The 17,597-nt window shown below is 43.1% G+C and overlaps 3 protein-coding genes across 3 annotated transcripts in view; 1 reads left to right on the top strand and 2 right to left on the bottom strand.

The window, feature by feature from the left end:
• Positions 1–2,930, bottom strand: part of LOC106806608 (coiled-coil domain-containing protein 112-like) — an 11,722-nt gene extending 8,792 nt beyond the window's left edge. The window contains exons 1-2 of the mRNA XM_014808607.1: positions 2,902–2,930; positions 635–692 (exon numbers count right to left, since the gene is read on the bottom strand). Coding sequence (XP_014664093.1) covers positions 635–690 — 56 coding nt within the window. The 5' untranslated portion in view covers positions 691–692; positions 2,902–2,930. The remainder of the gene's footprint in view (positions 1–634; positions 693–2,901) is intronic.
• A 4,551-nt stretch (positions 2,931–7,481) lies between these two features.
• On the top strand, positions 7,482–12,575 carry LOC106806606 (G2/mitotic-specific cyclin-B-like). Its single transcript, XM_014808602.1, has 8 exons — positions 7,482–7,631; positions 8,057–8,212; positions 8,638–8,754; positions 9,531–9,695; positions 9,956–10,117; positions 10,283–10,522; positions 10,684–10,827; positions 11,228–12,575. The coding sequence occupies exons 1-8, from the start codon at positions 7,602–7,604 to the stop codon at positions 11,432–11,434; spliced, it is 1,221 nt and encodes a 406-aa protein (XP_014664088.1). The 5' UTR covers positions 7,482–7,601; the 3' UTR covers positions 11,435–12,575.
• A 466-nt stretch (positions 12,576–13,041) lies between these two features.
• The window catches only part of LOC106806605 (superkiller viralicidic activity 2-like 2), a 7,528-nt gene continuing 2,972 nt past the window's right edge, over positions 13,042–17,597 (bottom strand). The window contains exon 2 of the mRNA XM_014808600.1: positions 13,042–16,614. Within this exon, the coding sequence (XP_014664086.1) occupies positions 13,733–16,614 (2,882 nt within the window). The 3' untranslated portion in view covers positions 13,042–13,732. The remainder of the gene's footprint in view (positions 16,615–17,597) is intronic.

The raw sequence follows: 17,597 nt of genomic DNA, 5'->3' as shown, positions 1-17,597 counted from the left end.
TTGACCTTTGACCTGTGACCTCCAATTTCGGCACAGTGATGGCTTTTCCTACCATGATGCCTATCACGAGCCTAGGTCGAGCCGTTTAGATTTGTGCCGCAATTCTGCATTTCCTCCCTATACCTTAAGTTAAAGAGTGAATGTTCCCCCTTCTTTTACACCTCTTGACCTTTGACCTTTGACCCCCAGCTTCGACATCCCAACTCGTTTTGACGATCCCTCCCGATGTGCCGAATATCGTGACCGTACGTCGAGCGGTTAAGATTTGTGCCCAACTGTTGACGCACGGACGGACGGACGGACGGCCGGACGCACGGACGGACGGACGGACGGCCGGACGCACGGACGGACGATCATGCGATTCTACAAGCTGCATCTGACTATGTCAGATGAGCTAATGAGAGCAATAAGCAAATTTCTGTTGAAAAAGAAAACCTTTTCCATCATCTACTCATTCAGTATTTAAAAAATTAAAATGTCTAACTATATTAAAGGCACCCACTGGTTTGAGAAGGCACATGTAAATCAAAAGCTATAAATACCTGTTATACATGTAGCCGCAGTACATACACGTAAATTCATACTCATATAATTAGAAATATAAATTATAACCCTACCATGAGAAGTTACCTACCGATTCTTCAAATCTGTCAGTTCTTTCAGAATTTGCTTGTAATTATCATTAGCCATGTCTGCAAGTAATTATTTGCATCATTAATCAATATATAGTGCAGATGCAGTTTCACACATAGTACCTGCTACATAAGCTAGCGGGGACAAGGGGGCACTTGTCCCCTCCCCCCCATAAATGTAGATACATTAGTTACATGGTCAACGATGATCACCTTCCCAGAACACAACCCGCTCGATAGTGCCTCTCCCAAAGCAAAATGCAAATGGCTTAATTAGCTACGCTCCTCAGTCTCCTGTTAGTGTTAGTAGTACTACTATACTAGTAGTATAGTACACATTATATCACTATTAATACTACTAATTAAAATACTTATTCATACTATTAATTATAATATCATGTGAGCCCTACACTACAAGTACAGTCTACAGGCTACATGTGACTAGTATTATTAGTTATAAGTTATAGTTATATACTATAACCTATTACATGCAATAAAGATTTAATAATAATAATAACTATTATTATTCACTAATACTAGTCACATGATGTACTACTATCATGTACTGTAGGGATCACAGTCATGTGTCACTGTCAGTGACAGTGTTAGCTCTAGAACTATAGCCCGGGCCTTCGCTCTAGATCTGGATCTGGATAGTTTTCTGCGTAGCCCACGGTTACGTGGATAATAACGCAGGGATAGCTATAGCTAGCCATGGGGTGTGACCTAGCTTGGGTAAAGCCAGGTAATTAGCCTTTAGCCGAATGGCACTGAGAGTGGTCACAGCCAGAGTTTTTTTTGCGCCCTCAGTGGTTCTTTTACGTCCCCATTGGCCTTAGTATTACTGGAGACGGGACCGCCATTTTACGTGGTCATCCGAGCCATGGGAGATTCACACTCAGTCTCCAATGTTGAGAGCCAGGTTTTTACACCTTGAGAAAATTCACTGCCCCGGCCGGGGTTTGGACTCACAGCCTTCAGTGGACAGTGTACAAGGCCTAACCACTGGGCCACGGAAGCTTCTCCACAAGATTCAAAATTCAAAGATGTTTATTCGTGCATAAGACATAGGCCTACATTACACTTACAGTGTACAACGGAAGATATGAGAATGAGTCTGAATGACAGGTCACAATACATGATTTGACAGAGATAAAGCACGGGGGTGGCGAAAGACCCGAAGGTCATCAAAGTCTGCCACCCCTGCACAGGCACAGGCCTGTGTCACAGTCGTGTCACGTGTGTGTGGCTGTGGCAGAGCGAAGGGCTCTAAGACTATGACAGTACTGGTACTAACTTTCACAGTTTAACACATACTGCCTTCTTTTTTTCTTTTTTTCTTTATTTAGGCAATTATCCATCCATTAGTCATTACAATGTCTTTTGCCATGTATTCAACTGCTTTATTTCAAGTGATTACGTCTCCGTAAATAGTAAAAATTAAAAAATCCACTTTTTCACAAAATATAAGTAATTCTGTTCACTTTTTATGGTTAAATTGCTTCATTATACTTCCTATTTTACTATATTGTTCGATGTGAACATACACTCGTGACTCATCAAATCGTCTAGGTTTTTTGGATTTTTAACTAGTTGGGAAACAATCTTATCAGGTAAGAATTTGACGATACATTTAGTCCCGTTAGTTCTTACTTTTAAAATGTAAAATGAAAGTGTCAATGACACTGTAGCTCACCACAAAACAGGACACAAATGAGTGAGTAAGAAGAAGCCAGTTTTAATTGAGCAAACCATCGACGTTACATTATAGAAACGATTGCCATCTGTATATCACAATAATAATTATAAACCAAAATGAATCACAATTTGTGACCGTAGATGGCGCTATACCCACTTTGTAGCGATGGCGTTTGAAATAAATAATTGTGCTGGCGTTCCAACATGTTTTGTAAAACTTTACTCTAATATAGACGTTTTATCGGCAGGGTGGAGAGGAAATACAATTTTGCAATAAAGATATTGTTAATGAAATCTTGCTAAAACGAACCAGACGAGTGTGACACCACAGACTGTTTGTGTCTATATAATATGCTATATAATTGCCAAACCCTACCTAATTTGCATAATTTTTTTAAATATAAACCCCTAGCCCTTATTCATTCACATATCAAAAATGAGCAAAATCCGTTGAACCTGAACTGACTAATGGCAATTCCCATTTTTGCCAAAAATTTCCGTGGCTCGAAAGTACGTCGACTGGCGTCAAAATAAGATGTTTAATATGGGAGCATAGCAGTAACAACTATACCCAATTTCAAACATGTGGGCCAAACGGTTCCTGAGTTATCGTTGACCGTAGCGAAATGTAGAGCGACAGACGGACGACGACCCATGGCAATAGCTCAGCTTGACGATGTCAAGGTGAGCTAAAAATGGCAACCAAAATTTTACACATTTTACCAGGAATAGAAAATTCGTGACGTACGGTACCGTAGCGGCGTAGGCCTAGTCAATTTCAACTATATGTAGCCTGTAAGATCAAAACATGCCGTAGACTCAATTCGGATATTATGAGTTAGTAGTTTTATCAGAAAGACCATTCAATTCTGGTTATTTTGACACCAAGATATCTTCCTATGTCACATGGTTCGGAAGTTATGAGCATTTGAGTAGTTGAAATCGGGCAGATTTTGGAAGTTCAGAGTAATTAGGTCATAAAGTTAAAGTTTGTTTCATTTGCCTGCATTTGGACAAAATCTGAATAACACAGTGCCGCAGAGCGACAGCGCTCATTCTAACGTCTACTGCGGTGACTCTGTGGTAGAGTGGTGGGATTCTAGTTGTGGGATCTAGTAAACCCTGTTAGTCCCAAATGTGTTCACATAGTAGCCGAAACAGTGGAAGGCCAGAGGATGGTATCAGGAACCTTCGCAAAGGAATGTTCGTTGGGATCGTTATGAAAGTTGCCACGAGATGGCGCGTACGTTTAAGTGTCTCAAGATTAAAGATGGAAGCTCCCATCGTACGTAGTAGCAACAACTATTTGCAAGACAGAATAGGTAAGCACTCATCCATTTACCTACGCAAGCCTACAGGCTGAAATAGAGAGCTGCCACCTGTAACTAATTAACGCAGGCAAAAACCACACGTACTATCACCACCACATGCACTGGCATAAGTTACATGTAACACACTGACAGTACAGAATGCCATAAAAATTATACGATTTAAAGAGCATAAACCTTCTTCAACCAAATTTAGCTTTTGAAATTTCACTGTGACATTGTAGCCTCATACATCCAGGCATGTATAGATTCTACTAGCAAACCGCAGTCAAATTCTTTCTAACAGTAAACAAATCCATGTTTAACCCGCCTCTTGAGGGTCAAAACGTTATCCGACACTTACTCTTGCGCATGTCAGCAGAAAGTACATTTCATGGTCCTTTCAATAAAGTCATAAAAATGCTAGGTCACCGCTGAAACAAAAAAGTTCTCAATCGCTCCGTCAGACCATGTCCTCAGAAAATGTCTAAAATCTGTCTGTGGCCCATTGACCTTTGACCTGTGACCTCCAATTTTCGAACACAGTGATGGCTTTTCTACCATGATGCTATACACCGACTATCACGAGCCTAGGTCGAGCCGTTTAGATTTGTGCCGCAATTCTGCATTTCCTCCCTATACCTTAAGTTAAGGAGGGAATGTTCCCTTCTTTTACAGCTCTTGACCTTTGACCTTTGACCCCCAGCTTCAACATCCCAACTCGTTTTCGAATTACCGCCCCCCCACACCCCACGTTCTAAATATCGTGACCGTACGTCGAGCGTTAAGATTTGTGCCCAACTGTTGACGCACGGACGGACGGCGGATGCACGGACAATCATGCGATTCTACAAGCTGCATCTGACTACGTCAGATGAGCTCAAAATATCTTCCCATTGAGCTAGACACATGAATTTTTGCATGCACGTACCAGACATAATAACCATCCACTGTATGAAGTACGAAAATGGTATCTTACAGTTAAGGTAAGTAATTCAGGTAATTAATTAGGGTAATTAAACCATTCATTATCTGGACTTTTTGGACACACAAATAAACACATAAAGACACACTTTTGGCCAGTTTTATTGATGTAACATCGAACATGGATAACTACTAAGCGTATTTATGACAAAAAAAATTGGCTTTTTACTATTTTTAGTAGCCCGACCAGGCTGTGCGACGGATTGTCTATACAGCCTGACACCCTTCCATACAAAAAACCTATCACCTCTGCAGATCTAGATGAATAACTCTGTATATTTCAAATAAAACTATCTATTACCACCTTTGACTTGCCTTTTTTGAAATATGAACGTTAAGGATACTGTCCACGTTGTGCAGCGGTATTGCTCTAGTGAAGATTTAAACGTTTATTGCGAATGAATCGAATCAATCACTTGTTTTATTTATAGAGGAGATATATCTCTATGCTCAAGCCAAAAAATTTCATGAAATTCCCGCACCTAATTATGTTACCACACAAATTTTGAATTTTTATGTAAAAAAGGTATTTTGGATATTTCTCAACTACCAGAAGGAGTGAGGATACAAAATTTTTGCCACATGTTAAGCACAATATGGACCAAAATAGCCCATCAGAATTTTTCTTTAATTTACGATATTTACCGAGAAAACTCGAAAAACTGCTTAAAAATCAAGTTATGTGTAAAAATAGAAAATTTAGCGAATAAAGAGCATAACTAATAAGTAAGGCACTTAATAACAATCCCTGACGGGCTTTTTTACCCAAAATGTACCATTAAACTGAGTGTAAAATTAAATTAATCCGAGTTGTAATCACAGAGAATATCCATTTATACATCGGCTACTATGTCATAAATCGAAACGGAGAAATAAGCGTTTTTCTATTTTTCACAATGAGTGACCGCCTGTGTGCAAAATGGGTGAACGTATGTGATATATTCTATTGTTAGTACTTACTGCAACATATCCATGACTAACTGACACCACTAAATTGGTAAAATGTTCCATGCACCTTGAGAAATTCTGAGAAATTACGAGGTGACCACGCAAATTCATGCAAATGGCGCGAACCCTGACGTCACTGTCAACAACGCGCGCCTGATGTAAGGTGCGTTGCGAGGCGTGAGAACTATTTTAGGCTCTTGTGGGATACTAATTGGATCAGGGTAGTAGTACAGCTGTAGCAGGTTGATGTTGATCAGGAGTAGATAATAGGGAATTCCCTATTATCTACTCCTGATGTTGATGGATACTGCCTCAGTGAATATCGTGAAAATGCTGGTTGTATCATTTGTCTGACGTCATAATGACGTCAGCCGCTGCTTACTACACATGTACGCGGGCAAGCAAAAACGCTCTGACAGTTCACATGTCCCGTTATATGGAGAAATGAACATGTACACAGGTGGCACATAGTGTTAGCCATCGAATAAAGTTGAAAACGAAAAATCGATGAAATTTCATGCACAACGTGAACAACTCACAGTTGTTCTGCTTCTAAACTAGAATGTATCTCTAATTCACGGTATTATCTGCAAATTCTCACAGCATATCAACTTTCCAATCAGCTTTACCCGCCATGTTTAGCGAGGCACGGAAAACCCGAAATGGAAAAGACTTGCTAGAAAATACTACAGAAATAGTACGATGGCTCTCACGGCAATTACACACCAAAGCAAGTGAAACGATGTTCACAAATGTCTGGCGCATTTTCTCGGATGATCATGTTGGGGTGGTTTACATGAGGACCGCAGATCGTTTAATTTCGCTTTGTTCGATCCATGGCGGATTTTAGTCCACAGTCGGAATGATAGCAAACATGGGCGGCGAATTCATAAATTTTGTTGCATTCGTCTCAAAATCCCTTAAACCCGTAAGTACCCAGCGCATCGTAGCGCACTGATGGTTACAGAAGGTGGACGTATACCGATTCATTTGGTATATCACATGTGTAGTGTTCTTTAGCGATACTTGGCAAATAAGGCAACTACGTGTTTAGCTGCAGCCAAGGTTTGAAACGGTATTCTAACCCTAGCAATACCGTTTCTTGGAGCTATATTTTTACACAGTGGCTATATGCCCGGCAGCCGGCGTATATCTGACGGCTGCCGGGCACGGTCTTCGATTTCCTAAATGCCCGGCAGTTTTTAATTTTTAGCGTTATCTCAAGTAAACAAGGGTTAGGGTTAGAGTTAGGATTAGGGTTAGGGTTAGGTTTAGGGCTAGAGTTAGGGTTTTTATTAGGTTTAGGGTTAGGATTAGAGTTAGGGTTAAGAACTGCCGGGCATTTAGGAAAACGAAGACCGTGCCCGGCGGCCACAGCGATATTTTTAGGTGCACAGAATGAACATTGAAGTCCTACGGCATGTTTTCATCTGACACTGACAGGCTAGCATATTGATATTGATATTGGCCTCTTTTTCGTTCTATGTGATAAATGATATAATATGCCCATAACTTATATATAACTATCGTGGCTAGTTATTAAATTGATCTTTACCCTGGCTCTAAACTTATTTACTGTCTTATACTTAAACTATAATTTAGTACTAGTACTAGTACTAGTAGGGCTCTCACTTTCTTGCTACGGACGCTACCGCCAGAGGTCGCATTTATTGTTTTAAAACGTGAATTATTCTACAAAGTATTGCTCACAAAACTTAATATTCTGAAGAAGTTTGCATTTATTTTAAGGGTCCCTTATAACTGTTGATTTTCGTTCAAAAATATTAACGATTTAAAAAAAAATGTTTGCGTTAAGCGTTGCATTTGCATTCAACCAATAAGAAGATGTGTGTTGTCAACAGCGATCCAATCACATCACGCGAGCCGAGAGACACCGTATTTGAAAGATTAAAAGGACACATCACTCCCATTTTCTTGCGTGGCTTTGTATACCGTTGTTCAAAGTCTTGTCTCGCAAACGAAAGCTTCTACAATTACAAGTGTAATTCCTACAGTACACCTTCAGTTGAAGATGGCTTTGAATTTGCAGCGTCGTGCATTGGTAAGAATAACCTAATAGTGCTGTATATTAGTATTAATTTGGCTTGCCGCTTGGCAATATAAATATAAAATAAAGTAGGCTTACATTACATAGCTCATACTCATACTCATAGTCATAGTCATAGACATTAGCTGTACACAACACAGAAAACCCAAAAAGTACGTTAGTGACATAACGCGGTAGTGTGTAAGTCGGTAGTGTTCACGTGTAAATTACAAGTTTATCACTTTGTTAGCTAGCTAGTATTTCAGAAGTAGATTATTTCCTATAACAATGTCAATGCGTCAATAGGCCTAAATCAGCAAATGTGTTTTGTTATTCGGTTTGCGTTATTTTTTGTTATGTCCCATTGGCATTGCCCATTGAATTGAACTGAATTGTTTAGCACTAGTTATTAACTCATATACACTTGCATACATTTACAGAGCAGTATGTCTTCGAATACCGGAAGAGAAAACGTTGGCATATTGAAAGGTAAAGCTGGTACTCAGCGGACAATTGCCACAGGTAGTACCAGGCAAGCACTTGATAATGTTTCAAATGCTTATACAACTTCCACTGCTGGGCAAGATGGAAAGAAGGTGGGTTATGATCATACCAAGCATGTGTAGAAACTTTAGCTGCTCGAAATAGTCATTACACGTAGTAGGCTGTTGTGTACATCATAATTATCGCAGTAATTTCAGTACCTGTACCACTGGCACTGAGTACGCCTACACCTGCGAGCCCAAACACTAATTTATATCTTAATATTTTGTGGAAAGCTTGTGCTGTGTTGGGCAGATAAAAATATAATGTTCACACAATGCAAAGGTGAACTGTTTTATGTGGTAGTAGTGTAGTTTTAATAATCATCATCATCCGGCTTTGCTGCTTGCACGGATTCTTCTGACTCTCTCGCCACCCATCACGGTCATCCATTGCATTCGGCAGGTCGATCTTCGAGTAGACATCCAGAGTCTTGACAGTTTTAATAATAATTGTATGTATACATTGCATTTTGTAGAAGGTGGCTGCAGATCATGGTACCTTCAAACCCCGAAAGGGATTGGTGAAATCACGGGCTACATCATCACTGATCCCTGTAAAGGAAGAAAAGGAAATAACGAAAAAGACCGTGAAGGTTAGCAGTTCAATATTATTTATTATTATCAAATCTTTATTGCATGAATTCAGATACAAATACATGTACTAACGACAGTTTTTTTCATGGAGAAAAAATCTGATAAAAGCAATAGTGTTGAGTAGTTGAAATGATAAAATTTCTGATGGATACAGTACAATTACAATGCTATACAACATGAAGATATATGTACTTGTTAAAGCTAGGATTTCTCATGTTTTTACCAACCATTCTGATACTTACAGGTACTCCTTGCCTAACACCAATTGTATAATAAAGCTAACATGTCATAGAACAGTCACACAACATTCTTTCCACCAATTCAATATGTGCACCGATCTGCATTTCAAATAGGACTGTTTACATATATATATATGTAAACAAACCTAGTGCGTGATTTTTGCTCTCGCAAGACTGGAGAGCTGTCTCTACACTAGATTAATTACCTTTGTATACATTTCGAGATGGGTTCGAGTCTATAAATATTTGCGCCAAGTAACTACGTGCGCTCGTTTTGTGGGACCGTTTGAACATTTCATTATCGCGAATCTGAAAATAGCGGGTGCATGTTTGCTGTTAATGGGGTTAATGGGCTCTTGGTAATATATATATTGACAGGTGAGTCTAAATTTCACTTCATTTAATTTCTCGATTTACTTGAGATGATCGTTTTAAGGGGTCATGGACAGTAAATTAAATTATTTGATTAGGGTTTATACAATTTTTGCTGGTATTGTGGTATCGGATTTCTAAGTCTTTGCTGTTAATCTTGGTAGAAGGAGAAACCAGCATCCCTTTTACCCGTGGACATCAGCTGCTTAAAACTTGATGATTTCACCCTTCCTCCTGGTATAATGGATATTGACACAGAAGACAATGACAATCCGCAGTTGGTCAGTACCTATGTGAACGAGATCTACATGTACTTGCGTTTCCAAGAGGTAAGCACTGCGGGTATTAAATGTAATTATTATTGTAGCCTACCAGTAATATTTTTTTCAAGCTAAATTCTGGATACCTTGTCAGAAAGTCCCATGTCTTTGTCATAGTTTGTTGGTGATACATTTCCCTCCTATCTAAAATCAAAATATTTTGGTAGTTCATCATCTGGAGTTCTGACTCTCTAGAAGTCTATCTGTCTTTGAAACTGCTACATTTAGTAGAGCTGAGCCACTGTCACAGCGGAAGTTGTATTTTACAGCAACTGTTTCCGGTAAAGTCCAAATATCTTGAGAAGCACACAAACCTGAATGGCAGAATGCGTGGCATTCTTGTCGACTGGCTGATCCAGGTGCACAACAGATTCCACTTGCTGCAGGAAACTCTCTATCTCACCATCGACCTACTCGACCGTTTCTTGCAGGTTCGTTGGTAACCTATTTACAGTACAACCCAGTGTGTTTTTTGTTCTGAATTTTCATAAACGTCATGATAATAGAAAGTCTTTTGGTGACCCTGCTGTCTAATCACCGGTCACTAGTAAAATATAAGATGCGTGTGTTGATTGCAACATCTCCTTTGGTTACAGGAGATTACAGATGTTACTCGTGACAAGCTGCAATTGGTTGGTGTCACCGCAATGCTAATTGCCTCCAAATATGAAGAGATGTATGCGCCAGAGGTCAATGATTTCGTCTATATCACCGATAACGCTTATTCGTCTGCGGAGATCCGAAAGATGGAAGTGTTCATGCTAAAGACACTGTCATTCAATATGGGAAAGCCACTGTGTCTACATTTTCTTAGGAGGAACTCCAAGGCTGGAGGCGTGAGTATTACCTCAATTACTTTCTGTGTGTGTGTGCGTGTGTGTGTGTGTGTGTGGTGCATGCATGTGCTTGCACATACCTCTTAGTCTTCTTCTTACTCTGTGTTTAGTAAAACTTTTCTTTGATAATTAAGGTAATGAACCCTCATGTGTTGCCACAGGTAGATGCTCAGATGCACACACTTGCAAAGTACCTGCTAGAGCTGATGTTGCCGGAGTACGAGTTTATACACTACAACCCATCTCAACGGGCTGCTGCTGCTCTATATCTGGCTGTTCTGCTTATAAATGGAAATGCATGCTGGGTGAGTGCACTTTGTAAACTTATGGTGGGAGTGCTAGTGGTTTGTGTGATTATTCAAATGTTGTATATTTTTAACTTTCACTAGTTTTGTGGACACAGTTTGGCAATATTTTGGTTTGTTTCTGGCTCTGCTCTGAAAGTCTCATTCGCATACAAAAAGCTGTTTGCTCTTTACAAATGCTATGAATCTTGTAAATTTTAATTATTATTTGATATTCTCATGCGGTGAATATAGCTTGCAACAATGTAGTTATTAGCAAATATATTATCATTGCTGGCCAATTTTAATGACATTCTATTGAAATGTTGCTGACAGCATGTGCATACTTGCTAATTACATCTTGTATTCAGTTCTTTTGGTTATTCTTTTAAGGGGGTCATGTAATTTGTGTGCGTTACAGAATGAGACGCTGGCATTCTACAGTGGTTACACGCAGGATGAGCTCAGCATACTCATTTCCAAGCTCGCCTCTCTTGTCACGAAGTCTGAGACGGCAAAGTTGCAGTTTGTGCGCACTAAGTATACAAGCAGCAAGTTCATGAAGATCAGCACCATTCCCGAACTGCAATCGAGTGTACTGACAGAGCTCGCTGCCCAGAGATTGTAGCCAGTGTGCTGGGGGAAGTGAACTAGTTGCCATCATGTGACTGTACATTTTGCAAATGGATCCCGCCATGGTTAACAGTGGAAGAATCAAGAGATGGAGAGACGAGTGAAGATGATTGTACACCAAATGGTCGCTCACAATTTATCTACGAAGATTGCCCTCCAGAAGAAGTTGTGAGATAATTGTATATTCTATTTGAATGAATTTCACTAATTATGTAAATAAGCTATTTGCCACAGTCATTATATTATGTGTTTCTGTAGAGCTAGATATAGTGGATGCTCTTGTTTTGGATCATCGGTGCATTGAGGCTGGTTTCAATCTGCGTTCATACTGTCTTCATATTGTTTCCTTTTCTATCAAAATATTGGAAAGCTAGGTAGATTGTATAAATATAGGTAGGTTGTCTGTCCAGTGCCTGGTAGGGTATTTGAAATACGGAGTCATTATTTGTATGTATTTAAACTAGGGTTTATAATTTTGTTTGTAAGTTTTATTTTATATTAAATTAATAATAATTAGGTTTTAAATGTTAAAATACTAACTGACAATGCCCTTTCTTGCTATTATTATATTACAAGGTTTATCGATGGCTGTTGGTCTCATCATGTTTAGCAACTTCCATTGTTTCAGGCAGGCACTTCTAGCTATGTAGAATCATGAGCCTTTCATAATCTCTCCTGCAGTTCTTAAACCTGTTTTGGGGTCATGGTGCTAATTTACAGCATGCTTATCTCAATCACTCTTATAGTCTTGTTTTCTTAGTCATTGTCTTGCATCTAAATGTCTCTATATTGTACTTCCGTCTTGTTGTGTTTGTGATTGTCAGGTGTATGACCACCTGACCACACCTGTACTTCTGGTGAATATGCGTTTGCTAGTCTAACCAAGTGTCTTTGTTATCAGTTCTACCATAAATTGATGAGACTATAAATATAGTCTTGTCAATTTTTGGTTGTACTAATGAAATGCTTCAGTATCTATTGATTAAAACCAATAATGCAGCCATCGTGGCCTGTAGCTAGTAGTATCAAAGGAAGGAAGGAGGGTGAGAAATGACTTTTAAAATTAAACATTTTGTAATATAAAGGGTCGAATGATGCTATTGTACTGGCTTTGCTAAATAAATTTTATGCAAATAGTTTTGTCTTTATATTATTTTGTAATAATATGCCATTATACTATAATTTGTGAAACCTGGTCCAAGTGACATATCTATTACTCCATGAAGTTGCTAGGCTGGTCAAGCTAGATCGGTTTGTTTCTCAAAAGTGTCAATATCTTGCTATTAACATTGCTGGACAGAATTGTGATATGAAGAAAATTAAGACGAGGCTTATTTCCACGGCCGCCGTTTCCTCTACTCAATAATCACTGATTGTACCCTTACACTTTCGGTACGAGTCTAATACCGATTTGAAGTCGATCATTCATTTCATTACTGATTTCAACTGCTGCCATTTTTCTTACTACCCAGAACCAATTATTCTGTGATTGGGCGGCGACTTTGGTAGCTGACACGGCAGCCATGGAAATAACCACTTCGGAAAATTAATTATTCAGCTTCTCTATATCAATCATATATCAAATATTATTAACATGTTTAGTTGCCTATTAAGTTATATTCTGGTTTGAAAAACTTAAACAATCGCTAAGTAGCAGGTTCCGAGAACCTCTGCTCTACGTTAATAGAATTAACTACTCTTGATTGATGAATACTAGTTAGGAAATTGTTGCTCAGTGTATTAGATTAGTAAGTACGAGTTAACAAGAGTTCATCTACATGGTCTAATGAGCTAGTTGTTACATGGACCCACAAATAGTATGTATTGCAAGAAATTTCCATTATGCCTTGCCCTATCACAAGTGCTATTATGTCTTAAGTAATTTTGTCAAGGATTTCAAATTACTGCTCAAAATAGGAAATCTGAACATAACAGCAAGCATCTATGTATAATAACAGCCAGACATAATATGAAGTCTATTATCATTTGTTTGTTGTAGAGAAATTAAAACATGACACAAGTACAAGTATGCTTAGTTACACTGTCACACATGTATATATAAAAGAATGTGTACTTTGTTACATTATTTCCTGGGAAAAACCAGATTGCGAATATGATAGCTGTTGTGAAGAACGACAACGCTTAACGCATCTTAGTCTTCCGAGCATAATTAGAATTCCTCCTCGCAATGTAAACAAAAAATTAATACATAATCTAAAGATGTGAACACAGCCAACTAACAGGACTGACGTTTATACGACCTAGCTATACAAATCTGCTGCACGGAAGCTGCTCACAGATACAGACTCGCCGCGAAGATGATGTCGCGCTTTATGCTCTTGATTCCCTCGGCAAACTTGTTTTCGAGATCGGTGTTACCGATCGCCTTCGCCGCGCAGCTCATCTCACGCAGCAGCTCCTCGAGCCGGCGCATGCAGCGGATCACGCTGCCCTCAAACACGTCCGTCATCTTGCAGATCTGCGCGAAGGTGGCGCCGCGCGCCCACGCGTACGTCACGTCCATCATCGTCGGCTTGAACTTCTCGACGTACTCGTCCTCCTCCACCGGCAGCTTCGCCTCGTTACTCACCTTGGCGATGCGGCGCGCAAGGTCCTGCATGAGCCGCAGCGGACCCGACAGCTCGTCCGTCAGCTTCGGCATCTGCGCAGACTTCTCGTCGAAGACGAACGTCGACAGCAGCGCGACGCACTGCGGCGCCGTCAGCTCGTTGAAGACGCCGTTGAACATGAGCTCTGTGAGCAGCAGCTCGTCACCACTGCTGATCTCGCACGCGACGCGGCCCTTCAGCTCGATGACGTCCGACGCCGTGCAGTAGCCCATGCGGCGCAGCACGCGTTTGCGGCATTTCAGTTCGTCCATCTGCACGAGCGAGCGCGCGCGCTTCAGCTCGGCGCGCGCCGTGCGCACGCCTGCTGCGAGCCGCGCCTTCTCGTCGTAGCGTTCGTAGAGTGACGCGAGGGCTTCATCGCCGGCGAGCGCGTGCGCGTGAAGCCGCCTCTCGAACGCCTCAATCTTGCGCACGACATCGACAAACGGCTTCTCCTTGATGCCCATGTCGTCGACGGGATCGAGAAGAGGGAGGCCCTGCGCGAAGCGCCGCTGCACCTCCTGCAGCGCGCGCAGCACGCTCCCACGGTTGTCTGGCGGCCGCAGGTCGCGCGGGCAGTACAGTCGCACGGAGCTGACTGCCTGCACTGCGCTCATCAGCACGGGCACAACGACCATCTCGCCGCGTTCCCCCGCTGCGTACGGCTTGATGCGGCGCGGGTCGCGCGACGCTGCGCCATCCGACGCGACGTGCAGCAGCGCGTCGATCACGTACGTGCTCTCGGACGCGCCGACGACGTCCGACTTGCCCCCGGACTTCTTCTGGAAGGCGACGACGACGCTCCATCCGAAGTCGTCGTCGCCGCTCTTCACGCGGACGAGCCGGCCCGGCTGCAGGAACGGCACGAGGTAGAGCGGCCGTGTCAGGTACGCGCGGAACTCGCGGCCGAGGCTGTCCAGCTGCTGCCGGATCTTGTAGTAGGACTCGACCTCGGCCTCGCGCGGGATCGCGAGCGCCGCCTGCTGCTCCTCCTGCCGCCGCAGCGACTCGTGCAGGCGCGGCAGTGCGGCGTAGTTCTGGAACTGGTGGAACGAGCGCTCGAGCATGTACTCGGGGTTGATCTCCTCGACTCGCAGCAGGTTGAGCACCATGTTGTAGGTCAGGTGGAAGGCGCTGTTGAGCGCGTCCGCGCTGCCCTTCACTAGCTCCTTGCCAACGGTCGGGCTCATCTTCTCGTCGACCATCAGGATGACGATGCCGCGATCGTCAATTCCGCGGCGACCCGCGCGTCCGCTCATCTGGATGTACTCGCCGGACGTGATCCAGCGGAAGTCCTTGCCGTCGAACTTGCGCGCATTCGTGAACAACACGGTCCTTGCCGGCATGTTCAGTCCCATCGCAAACGTCTCGGTGGCGAACAGCGCCTTGATGAGGCCCTCGCCGAACAGGATCTCGATCGTCTCCTTGAGTATGGGCAGCAGGCCGCCGTGATGTATGCCGATTCCCTTCTTCAGCAGCGGCAGCACGGCCTCCACCTGCGGCAGCTTGCGGTCCTCCTCCGATAGCGCGTCCATCGCGTTGCTGAACACCTCCCCGACGAGCGTCTTCTCCTCCTCCGTGTTGAAGTCGATCTTCGCCATCTGTATCGCGTACGCTTCGCACTCCTTCTTGCTGAAGCTGAAGACGATCACCGGCTGAAAGTTGCGCTCCATGATCATCTTGACGATCTTGAAGCAGTTCGACTCGCCGCGCGCGCCGCCCTTGCGGCCCGGCTTGTCGCCCTTCGCCGCGTCGCCCGCCGATGTCAGCACGGCCATCGCGGCATTGAAGTTCTCCTCGCGGAACTCAGACTTCTCGTCGACGACGAGGTGCAGGCCGTCGCCCCCGGCCGGGAACACGTAGTGCTGCAACGGCGTCGGCCGATAGTCGGTGTAGACGACGTGACACGGCTGGTTGTGCAGGTGGCAGATCCACTCGGCGAACTGCCGCGCGTTGGGAATCGTCGCCGACAGGAAGACAAAGTGCACGGAGTCCGGCAGCAGGATGATCGTCTCCTCCCAGACGACGCCCCGCTCCTTGTCGCGCATGTAGTGGATCTCGTCGAAGATGACCCAGCCGACCTCGCGCATCACCTCCGAGCCGCGGTAGAGCATGCTGCGCAGAATCTCGGTCGTCATGACGAGACAGCTCGCCGTCGGGTTGATGGTGATGTCGCCCGTCATGAGACCGACGTCCTGGAACTCCTCGTAGAGTTCGCGGTACTTCTGGTTGCTGAGCGCCTTGATTGGAGTCGTGTATATGACGCGCTGCTTGTCACGCAGGGACATCGCGACGGCGTACTCCGCCACGACAGTTTTTCCCGCAGACGTGTGCGCCGAGACGAGAACCGACTGTTCATTCTCCAAGCACAGGACGGCTTCCTTCTGAAACGGGTCGAGAATGAACGGGTATTCCTTCGGCGGTTTCGTCGTCGGCGCTCGTAGCGGCGTGTATTCCATCTCGTGAGGAATGGCGACTTCGTGCGTGCATGCTTCCACGGCTTCCACGCGATGAATTTGAATGCGTGGCAGGAGTTCTTCTGGTGCAATGTCTTCTTTTTCTTTGCCTGCAACAAAGTGTAAGTAGCATGTGCATTACTTACAGAACTTTTTCGACAATTATTCCAGTTACAGATTACACATATATGCAAAAGGTATGGAGGGATATCTTATCTCAGTACTGACAGTAGTAGTATCTTATAATTATATCTTATTAATAATATTATATATTCTATCCTATTAAAGTATTATATCTTATAATCTTCTGGGAATTTGACTTCCTTTGACCATGTATTGTGGATCTACTTTGGGGGGGGGGCAACTGCCCCTGTGCCCCCGGCTAGCTACGGCCCTGTTATAGTATTATTAATAGTAATGCTAATTCCTCAGAGTCCTACTACTATTACTAGCTCTAGTAGTAGTAGGTACTATAGCCCGCGTACAGTTGCCGCAGGGCTGTAGAACATTCTATTACGAATGCTAGGGACCAACCCGCTGACTGGCATTGCTGCAGCACCACCAAAAATGGCCGTTTGAAGTTCGTAAATAATGTTCGTTCACAAGAAATACCCCAAGCAGACCATTTCAACAATAGTTAGAGGTTAAATTTTAGTAGCTGATATAACTTAAGACATATTCACTTCGGATAAGAGGTGTCACGGTCTGAGATTGCACCGGTCTTAAATTACCCCAGCACGTCGTGCGCATGCGTGACGCATGCGCAATAGCGCTGCGTCTAGAGCGGTAGCATTGAGCAAATGAGACTGCCGCGGGGGCAGTCAGCATTGTACCGTAGAGTTTGGACCGTAGTACCTGTGATAACTAATACATATATATATATATATACAGCCCTCGACACTAACGGTTGTCCGATTGCCCGGGACAAGTGGAAGTCTACGTCGGACAAGTTATTCTCTTGGCTAGTTGCCCGATCAGACAACAACAAAATTTCCAGTTGTGTAAAATTCCTAACATCCGTTGAGCCAGGGCGCTATCGCACGACATTTCTTACGTTATATTTTCGAAATTCGCCGAAAAAACGCACATTGCG

This window comes from Priapulus caudatus, unplaced genomic scaffold, assembly GCF_000485595.1.
Source record: "Priapulus caudatus unplaced genomic scaffold, Priapulus_caudatus-5.0.1 Scaffold169, whole genome shotgun sequence".
Classification (NCBI taxonomy): Eukaryota; Metazoa; Priapulida; class Priapulimorpha; order Priapulimorphida; family Priapulidae; genus Priapulus; species Priapulus caudatus.
Note: the sequence above shows the minus strand (reverse complement) of the source record. Positions and strands in the feature narration are given on the sequence as shown.

Bases quoted from the DNA above. Each gene is read 5' to 3' on its own strand.
- LOC106806606 (XM_014808602.1), top strand. From the start codon at position 7,602: ATGGCTTTGAATTTGCAGCGTCGTGCATTG. The intron at 9,696-9,955 runs GTAAGCACTGCG...TGTATTTTACAG, and splicing joins TGTACTTGCGTTTCCAAGAG to CAACTGTTTCCGGTAAAGTC. The intron at 10,118-10,282 runs GTTCGTTGGTAA...CTTTGGTTACAG, and splicing joins TACTCGACCGTTTCTTGCAG to GAGATTACAGATGTTACTCG.